At 35.4% G+C, this 10,257-nt stretch overlaps 2 protein-coding genes across 2 annotated transcripts; one reads left to right on the top strand and one right to left on the bottom strand.

The window, feature by feature from the left end:
* Window positions 1-823: 823 nt before the first annotated feature.
* Window positions 824-1,540, bottom strand: LOC112199662 (zinc finger MYM-type protein 1-like). The gene is made up of 2 exons (XM_024340639.1): window positions 1,247-1,540; window positions 824-1,159 (listed from the first exon to the last, which is right to left on the bottom strand). Exons 1-2 carry the CDS (start codon window positions 1,538-1,540, stop codon window positions 824-826), a joined length of 630 nt encoding a protein of 209 aa, XP_024196407.1.
* A 7,338-nt stretch (window positions 1,541-8,878) lies between these two features.
* On the top strand, window positions 8,879-9,948 carry LOC112198345 (VQ motif-containing protein 20). The gene has a single exon (XM_024339448.2). The coding sequence runs from the start codon at window positions 8,949-8,951 to the stop codon at window positions 9,699-9,701; it is 753 nt and encodes a 250-aa protein (XP_024195216.1). The 5' UTR covers window positions 8,879-8,948; the 3' UTR covers window positions 9,702-9,948.
* Window positions 9,949-10,257: the final 309 nt, after the last annotated feature.

Genomic DNA, 10,257 nt, shown 5'->3' with positions numbered 1-10,257 from the left:
ATGTTAACACTTGAACTAAGGTCCATCAAAGCTCTATCAAAGACTTTCTCTCCGGATCTTTGAGTTTTGGGGGAATCTGTCTTTGCAAGATAGCACTAACCTCCTCACAAATTTCGAACCGCTCATCATTCTTTATCTTCCTCTTATGGGTGCACAAGTCTTTTATAAATTTTGCATAAACCGGCATTTGTCGAATGAGCTCAATCAAAGGTATATTGACATTGACCTTCTTCAAAATATCATGCACTTCGAACATCAAATCAACTTTCTTTTTTTTCCCACCCTCCTTCACATTTTCCTTTCTTGGCATATTAGGGTAAGGAAGTTGAGGTTCCGGTGTGCTCAAATCAAGAGGTGAATCAAATGTGAGATTCCCGGCGGTGCCCCTAAGGGTAGTCATGGTCCCACTAGGGTTCTTAGCTTTCAAGGCCTCGCCTAGTGATGAATGGACCAAACCACTCCTATCCCTAGAGGTACCATGAACATGTAGGTCTTCCTCCTTATTCCTCCCCCCTTATTTCTTCCTTTTGTATTCAAAGTCACATCACCCACTCCATATTTACCGGAAGGTACATTTTCTTCCCTTCCGGTCCCATCCTCCTTATAATAAAAAGAATCATGATATGTATGCAAATGATCATCAACAACACGGTGAAGAGGTACATTTTCTGATCTGTAGATGATCCATCCTCTTTTATTTCTTCAAGCAATTCAACTAAAGATGGAAATAAGTTGATGATACTAATCAAAGTACCATAATGTGAGCTCCATCTTGTATCACCAGCTCGCTTTAGGGTGGTTTCCTTATTCAAGCCTCTCCCACTTAAAATAGAACCAATATTAAGTTCTTCGATAATCTTGGCGACTTGTTTCTCTCAAGAGAATCACGACGTTTACATGAGCTTCCAGCAACATTCACCAGATTACCAACAAACATGAAGAGATTAGAGATTAAGATATGATTTTTTGCTACAGCCACAATAGCCAGCTGAAGCTGGTGAGCAAAGCAATGAACATAAAAAGCTGACCCATTCTCCTTTAAAATAAGTGCTTTTAGACCATTGAATTCTCCTCTCATATTACTAGCTCCATCATAACCTTGACCACGGAGGCTAGATATGCTTAATCCATTCTCTGAAAAGAATTGATCAATGGCTGCCTTCAGTGATGCAGAAGTAGTATCAGTGACATGTTTAACACCGACAAAACGCTCAATTACTTGTCCTTTGCTCACATATCACAATACAATTGCCATTTGCTCTTTTCCTGATACATCACGAGACTCGTCAACAAGAATAGAGAATACTGCATCACCAATGTCACTAATTATGACATTGAGAGTTTCAGTTGCAGCAGCCTTGACAATATCATGTTGAATATCAGGTGATGTTAATTGATGATTTCTTGGAGCATTTTTCAAGACAACATTTTTTATATCATCAACTTTATCAAAATGCCACTTCAAAAGCTCTCTAAAATTTCCTTGATTATTTGAATAATCAGATTCATCATGACCACAAAATTTCCTTGACAATATCATGTTGAATATCAGGTGATGTTAATTGATGATTTCTTGGAGCATTTTTCAAGACAACATTTTTTATATCATCAACTTTATCAAAATGCCACTTCAAAATCTCTCTAAAATTTCCTTGGTTATTTGAATAATCAGATTCATCATGACCACGAAATGGCAATCCTTGTCATAGTAGAAAACGAGCACAATCAACTGATGCATTCAAACGAGAGTGATAGTTAATCCGATCTTGTTGTGTTTGGTTCACCAAAACTGTATCAACATGCTGCATTTGATTTAATAAAACTTCACACATTCTTCTAGCATTGTTGTGAGCGCTATTGATCCCTCCAACATGATCTTTAAGCTTGTCTTTTTTTCTTCCAATTATTAAACCCCGTACCAACAAATACATCACCACCTGCTTGGTCTCCAATATTTGGTTTAAAAAGATAACAATGCAAACAATATGCAGCATCCTTTTCTATACTATACTCCAACCAACTAGGATGATCCTTAAACCAATTGACGTTAAACCTTCGCTTAACACCACTAAATTCTGTTTGAGGAAAATTATAGTTTTTTGGTTGACAAGGACCTTGCAGTAAATAATGTCTTCGCACTCAATCTCAATCGGAGTTCGAAGTCCAAGATCTCCAGGAAGATCTTCTATATTAATTTCATTGACAGAATATTTTGACGTACCAATATCTTCAGATGCATTATTTGTCGGATGGGATTGAGGGGGTGCCAACTGATTTGTCAAGTTCAATTCTTCGGAATGATGTTCTGAAGTACCATCATTGGATGTATTTCTTATTTGAGGAGCTTCAGGTGGTGTCAACTGTTCTGTTGCTTTTCTCTTATGATACCTCTCTAAAAAGGCTTTCATATTCCAAATTTTCAATTATGGAGACTTCGCTTGCCGTTCGTAGGGAGAAAATTAAGAGAGACAAAAGACGAGATTATGAGAGGAAACAACTTGAGAGGATGACCACGAGACAAAAAAAAAACTATACAAGGCCAAATATATATAGACATACGTTGGAGAAAACAATAATTGAATAGGAAAATATATTAAAATATATGTAGAACGTGGGAGATAGAACTCTGGCCAAATTGGAACAGTAATGGGAGAAACCAATCAAGAAGGGATTAGGAAGATGTATTAAAAAATAGGAGAACGTGGGTGAGTGGGTGACTAGGAGTAGGAGAACTGTGTCCAAGTTTTTTGGGTAAGGAAACTATGTCCAAGTTGATCATGGACAATAATTATCGGAAGGGTGATAATTAAGGAAACTGTGTCCAAGTTTTTTTCCTTGTCAGAAGGGTCAATCATCAGAAGGGTCAATAATTATATGATATATATATATATATATGTATATGTGATAATGACTAACCAATCATGTCTTAGTTTGGAAAATTGACCCTTCTCGCCCTACTGTAGCTACGCCCTTGCTTTAATCTACGGATTGTTATTAGTAGTGAAGTTTGGCTTGAATCCGGAAAGAAATGGAGATGTTGATTCACGTGGGATTTTCGGGATTTATTATAGAATCGTACTTATTTATCGAATTATTGTTTACGAAATACAATTGTGTACATGACGAGGTACTAACTCATCACTCAACGAGGATACTTACTCTTGGATGCCACATTAGCCGTATACTGTGAGTGGACTTTTATTTCTAAATACTGATGCATGCAATTGTTTTTCCCGAAATAAGTATTATTTAATTCATTATCATATTATTATAATTTTACTTTCGGGAAATTGATATTGTTTTATCTTGATTTTGATTTGGAAAATGGATTAGTGATTTAAAGTATTGTTTTAAATTATCAAACATATTATTTAAATTTAAGTATTCATTACCATATCGATTGGAATTTCGAATTGAAGTTTGTTATGCTCGATTTGAATTTGTGATTTATATTGAATTTCAATGAAGTATTTTCCCGAGGTGATTTCCGGAATTATTTATATTTTCATTCATCAATTCTGAGATTTCTGAAAGGTCTTCGAAAATGGGATTTTCGAGAGAATTTTACTCATCTATTATTCCGAGCCTATTTATTTATGAATTCGAGAATATTTTAGCGTGCGAGGCCACGTCGTTGGAATATGTATTTTTCTCGTGAGATATTGGGGAAGCCTTACAGATTTTCGATTTTCATATGATTTTAACCTACCATACCTGGGTCGTCATATTTATTACTAGCTAGCCTATTAGTACTCCTCCCCGCTTACTCTTTGTTCATGGGTGAGTTGAGCAGAGTATGGGATGCTCAAGAGTGTGGGACACTCCGACCCGAGCCTGGGAGGCTCCCTTATTTTTATGGTGATGACTTCTTCACCATACTCTGTTGTTACTTGACTAGCGAGGCTAGTATGATTTGCATTTAACCAGCAGGGCTAGTCTTATTTTCTTAAGTATCGGAGTTTCAATCTTTTTACTTGGTTGTTATGACTAGTGGGGCTAGTCTGTTTTCTTGAGTTGAATATCAGTCAGTTTGTGTTCCTTAATTATTGCATGCATCGGTTTTTAATGAAATAAACGTGGGAAATTATAAACTTCTTTTCTTGATAATTATTTATTTTTGTCCACTCAAGCTAACGTTTTTATGTACTTTTCCCCTGGGCCTTTCGGTTTCTTTTGCCCAGTCTGCAGAGTAGCTGGTTCGGCATAGTAGGATTCGAGGCATAGCATCTGCTGTTGTTGTTTTCATATTGTAGGTTAATTGTTGAACCTACTTGTATTATAAATTCTTATTCTTCTTTAGATTGCTCTGATAACCTGTTGGACAAATGTTGTAAAGTTTGGGAGTTACCCTTATGTAATTGGGTTATGTTGTATGGTTTGTATTTCAATTGTAAATTGTGGAGTTGTTGTGATTTGGGGAGCAGGGCACCAGAAGAATAAGGATGGGTTATTAGAAGTGTGAATGTGTTTTCATAGGTTTTGGGTAGTCAATTTTAGAGGTGACTCTGCCGAATCTTTGATAGAGTTATTCTTAAGCCCACCTTAGATTTCATGATGAAATTCGAGGCGGGTCCTGTCATTTTGGTTGCCTTTTGATTTAGTTATTTCGTCTAAGGGATTTTGGTCTCATGGCCTCCCTCATATTCTATATTTTTTATTTAATAAATTTTTTCGTTTGCCAAAAAAAAAAACCTCATTAATTATTGCTTCTCCATTTGAAAAAATAAAAAATAAACAAAACAAAACAAAAAATAAATCAAAAATAAAAAGTAAAAAGAAAGAAGAAGAAAATGTAGAGTACACGAGTTATGTTTACATATTTATCATTTCTCTTATAAGTTGTCATTAACTATCATTAGATATAATTCACAATGTTGATAATAATAAAGTAGTTAAAATTATATATTTTGTTCGATTCTCTATTCTTACAGTTAGATTTAATGAAAATTAAGCATAAAATTCATTAAGCAGCTGAACAAGATTGTACCATACACATAGCTAAATTTATACGTAGTTCGTGAAGTTAACATGTTTAGGATCGAACTGTTATCAGATCAGGGATTATCAGATTCACAGTACAACAAGGAGAGGCCTATAAGTTAAAGGTTGGTCCAGCCCGCATACCTTATACACTTTGCAAGCCTCATGACTTGATATTTACTTTGGGCCAACAACCTCATGTTAACCAATGACTTAATTGCAAACCTTTTTGCATGTCAGTTGAAAAGATGAAAGTGAGCAAACATCATGGTATGTATATTTTTTTCTTTTGAGAAATCAAACATTACAATATTAAGCTGTGTTCTTTCCTATTGTTACTATTTAGCTTATTCCAAGAACATACCAACCTACTAAATGTCAAATTAAGGACAATTGCTCCATTGAAGAGTTCTCCAGAAACGTGCAGTTATATAATCAAAATTGATGCAAATTAAATTGAAGGGCATTAGGTAATGTTCTGGTATGTCAACTATAACGTGAAATTACTCAATCATCTTCAGAGACAAGCTAGTGTACTGGTGGGTATGAGATACCCTCATTTATCAGGGGCAGATTCAGGATTGAAACCTTGGACGGACTTGAATTTCTTAAACAAAACAAAAAATTATATATATGGTTCCAGTTCACTTAATCCCTTTGTGTTCCACAGTTCCAGGTCGTAGTTTCAATTCATAGAATCATAGTGTCATTCACAATTAAACAAACAAACAGAAAGAAGCCTCCTTTTTGAAGTACAAAGACACAAAGTTGATTAGCACAGCTGCACAACAATTGCTGCCTTATACAGTTATACTTTAATTAAACTCAGTACCCACTTGAATGACTTGATAAGTATTGAAATCAAATAATCAATTAAACATTTAAACATTTAAACAATTAAACCCACAACAAATCAACAATTGCACAGCATAAATAATTCAAAGAAGACCCACCGGCCACTGATGGACCTTGATAAGTTTTGAAAACAATCAATTAATCAAACCCACTTACCCACATCAATTAAACATTTAAACCCACATCACATTTAACCCACGTCAATTAAACAATAAATTGCATATTTGCAAAACAAGGAGAAGAAGAGAATGCCCAAACCAAGAGAAATATATAATTTGACCGCAACCTTCATTGAGTTCATTCTTCAATCCACCAAATCTTCAATCCAATACAAAATCTTACATTGAATATAATTAAACAAAATCTTACATTGAATTCATTGCCCCAAATTGAAGAGGGAGAGTAAGAGATATACATATTGATGTCTTGATCTCTGAGAGAAGTGGAGAAGCCGAGAATGGCAGAGCTGCAGGAGTGTAGAGGAAGAGGAGGACTGGAGGAGAGACGAACTGGAGAATCGATTGTAACGGCGTAGTCAAACTGTCGAAGTCGAGTGAACTACTAAACTGGAGTCGGGGCTCGGGAGTGGGTTTAGGAATTAGGAATGGGCTTCAGCTGGACAATACCCAATTTTTTTTATTTTTTATTTTTAAAAGTATACATCTAATTTTTTTTTTAGGCCCAAAAATCTTGGACGGGCTTGAACCCGCCCCAGTTACTATGCAGATTCGCCCCTGTCATTTACAACTATTTGAACAAAAATTTACAAGTATTTGAACCAAAATTACAACATTGAGAACAAAAGTTACCATATTCATTTACACTATTTACATATAGTTAAACAAAAATTACAACATTGACAATGAATTTGTTCAAAAGCTTGTAAAAATGTCGTAAGAGGTGTAATTACTATTATTAGAACTAAGATTATAACATTGACAATGAATTTGTTCAAAAACTTGTAAAATATCGTAAGAGGTGTAATTACCATTATTAGAACTAAGATTACACAAAGTATGACTCAAATTACAACTTTGACAATAAAATTTGTTCTCCTTTTTGTAAATGTGGGTATGAGATACCCACCACTACACTAGAATTTCCCTCATCTTCATATTTAACATTTGTTCGACAAGCTTTAGATAGAGATATATGTTTAACCACGTTTTGTAAGTTTCATATTTAAAGAAGCACATTGTGAAAGTTATTGTATTAAATTATATGTCCGTATTAATTTTAAATATCATTCACCATTAATGTTGATTTTCATCTTACAGGTGATGAATACATTGTCCCGATGATAATTTTTTTGTCTTCCGTGACAAATACTAGTAGTAAGAGCTTGCATTGGTTGCTCGTGTATGCATAGCTGACTTAAAAAAATCTGGTCTTATTTCACTTTCGTGTTTGAAAGTATAGCTGGAAAAGATGCCAGTGTTTGGTGTTGACCAGAGCATATTATTACGCAGACAAGCACAAAGATCGAGTGGATCGAAAGAGCTTATATTTGTGGAGGTAACGGAGGCAAAGACTATGATTTAACTATGAATAGTAAAGCTTAGCTTGTATGATTAAAGTCAGAGCTTCAATTTTCAAGCATTGGTCGAAGCTTCAATATGTAGCCATCTTACTAGTTGAGTTGAGTATTGTTTGCACAAAGATATAGAGCAATTACTTTGAGCAGCTTGTGCATCACGTTTGACTATTGTGTTAATTTGATTAAGATTAGGAAGGCCATAGTCAGTTACTGTTAAATCTAAAATTACATTTTAAACTCAATGTACTCTAGATAATCAATTTACTATAAACTTGTTGTTTACTAATAACTAAGCGGACATCTTTTGTATGTAAAGGCCAACAAGGGTTAAGTTTTTGTAAAAATTTTCTTTTGGGTGTTAACAAAAGGTATGAGAGCAACTCCAATAAAATTTTTGTATTATAGGGAAACAAAAGTCAAAACTTTAAGCAATTTTTCATCCCAAACTCCAACAAATTATCTATTTTACAGCAATCTCTAAAATTTCCATAATCTTTCTTAAAATTTTAGAGATTGTTGTAAATTTAGGGAATTTTATTTTCTATTTTCTCACTCTCTCTAAAATGGGGATAGTCATAGAGAATCTGTTGGAGCAAAAGAGAATAATTCTTCCCTAAAATAGAGAAAAATCAAAATATGAGGAAGCTGTTAGAGTTGCTCTTAGAAGTTCACTCTCCACAAATGTAACAAAAAATTTCTTCGTAATTTCACTTACTGATATAAGAATGATATCCAAAATATATTTGAAACTAGTTTTTCAACCAAAACGAATCAAAATTTCTATCAAAGTTTTCAAAATTTAAAATACCAAAATTTCAAAATCCCAAAAAAATGGTTTCAAGGAACCATTTTAGAAGAAGGTCGTGAGGAATTTAGCTAGGAGCTGATTTTTTTTTTAAAAGTCAAAGAGACCCCAAAAACTTCTTAGACCTAACATAAACCTCTTCGGCGCATATGAGAGCTAATATTATTGTTTAGTTGTGCTACTTTTCTAATTTATTTCTGATGTATTTTCGATCCTTCTCTCGCCCTCGTGGCCTAATGAATTTCTCGTTCGGACCCAGAAAACAAAGAAAAAAACTGGGAGCTGAGGGTGGACCTCACAAGTGGCAGCTGTATAGCCTCCCATATGTCTTAATTATGACAATAAATAATGTTATTAATTAAGGAGTGAAAGGTTTTCAGTGTTCACACACTAATCAAGCACAAAAGCCAAGAAAAGTAATTAAAAAACTATTCATTGACCGGCAACTCCGCCGTCGAGGTCAAGCCGACAAAAACGCCCCAAGAGGACAACTAAATCCCAAAATTGCGTCACCGTCTTCTTTCTAGCAACTTCGCTAGTACTCCCTAAACCAACATTCAACCTCACGGTCCTCACCACCTACGTAACCCTACCTTTCCATATTTATCTTATCATTGTCAACGGTCAGAATCGCTGGCTAAATTCTCATTCAAAAACATGAATCTCCTTATTCTCTTTCTATATATATAAATAGAGTATCACTTCCTTGCTTTCCCTAGTAATTAACCTTCCTGTTCTAGCTGTCAACCAACTTCATTCCAGTTTTTAGCCATGAACTCAGTGAAGACGTTCCATGAAAATGAACAGCGTTCAGTTGCAAGGAAGGAGACGATGATCAGTGGCAACCGACCCTCTCCATTGAAGATCAACAGAGATTCTTATCTCATTCATAAACAACAGCCTTCTCGCATGGCCGGAGCTCATGGATATCATCAACAGCAACAACAGCGGCACCATCCGGTCATCATTTACACTCAGTCTCCAAAAGTCATCCACACACGACCCCACGATTTCATGGCTTTGGTCCAAAAGCTCACCGGCCTCTCACGGTCCGATGAAGAACACGTCGTTAAAGAAGACCAAACTCATAACGAAGCTGCTCACAAAACCCTACATGCTCGTCAAGTTGAGGATAGTACCATCATCCACAGGTGTATTAATGATAATGAAACCTCTTCTGGTGTGACAGATGAAATTAGTGGGGGTGGTGATGATCATCTTCATGGGGAGAATATTAATGTTGGCGGTGATGTTCGAGCTGACAGTTCCTGTTTTAAAGCATCATCAGCAGGTCCAAATCGCACTTTAAGTGGCTTTAGCCCAATGCAGCAGCAAAATCAGTATCCATATTTTGCAGATATTCCAATGTTTACGCCGACTTCGACGGATCATCATCACTTCCTCTGCTCACCTCGCCCGCTTTACAGATTTCCGGATTCGAGCTCACAGATCTCTCCGAGTACTCTTTGCGGTTCAATCTCTCCTTCAATGTTCAAGTTCATCAAGGGACTACCAGAATACTAATCGATCGACACATTCATATGGTCAATGATTACCTAAGCAGCTAGCTAGCTAGCTAGCTACTACTACACTTTTAATTCATTGATTAATTCTTTCATTCTGTTGCTCTTGTCCATACCTCCGTTTCTTGATTCTTGTAGATTGATCAATTTCTGTAATTTCCACTATTGTCAAGGAAAGCTGCTACTAGCTCCATCTTTGATTTTTATGAATTTGACTATTTAATTTATGATATCAATTTACGGGTCAATGTTACATTGTTTTTCCTTTCTCATAGTCAGCTTATTATCTTTGGATTTACGTAAGTACCAGCTACCAATAGCAATGTATGTCTTCAATTCCCACCGGCATATTCTGAATATTAAATAACATGCATGCATTGATATTTCATTACCCTAATTAAGTACTCACTTCATTTCCCACGTAAGAAAAAGTTTAAATACTATAGCTAGCCTCAACTCTTGACTTTGACCACAAACGGTGTATGTCTTCAAAAAGTATATTTATGTGTTAAACGATGTCGTTGCTGGACTAATTGTCGTGTATACATGCATTTATT

This window comes from Rosa chinensis, chromosome 4 (genome assembly GCF_002994745.2).
Source record: "Rosa chinensis cultivar Old Blush chromosome 4, RchiOBHm-V2, whole genome shotgun sequence".
Classification (NCBI taxonomy): domain Eukaryota; kingdom Viridiplantae; phylum Streptophyta; class Magnoliopsida; order Rosales; family Rosaceae; genus Rosa; species Rosa chinensis.
This window is presented reverse-complemented; position numbering and strand designations above follow the sequence as displayed.

What these genes read in the sequence shown, in the direction of transcription:
- LOC112199662 (XM_024340639.1), bottom strand. Translation starts at nt 1,540, where the DNA reads ATGATATTGTCAAGGAAATTTTGTGGTCATGATGAATCTGATTATTCA. An exon ending in GAAAAGAGCAAATGGCAATT is followed by an intron (nt 1,160 to 1,246) that starts GTATTGTGATAT and finishes GCATCACTGAAG; the next exon opens with GCAGCCATTGATCAATTCTT.
- LOC112198345 (XM_024339448.2), top strand. Translation starts at nt 8,949, where the DNA reads ATGAACTCAGTGAAGACGTTCCATGAAAATGAACAGCGTTCAGTTGCA.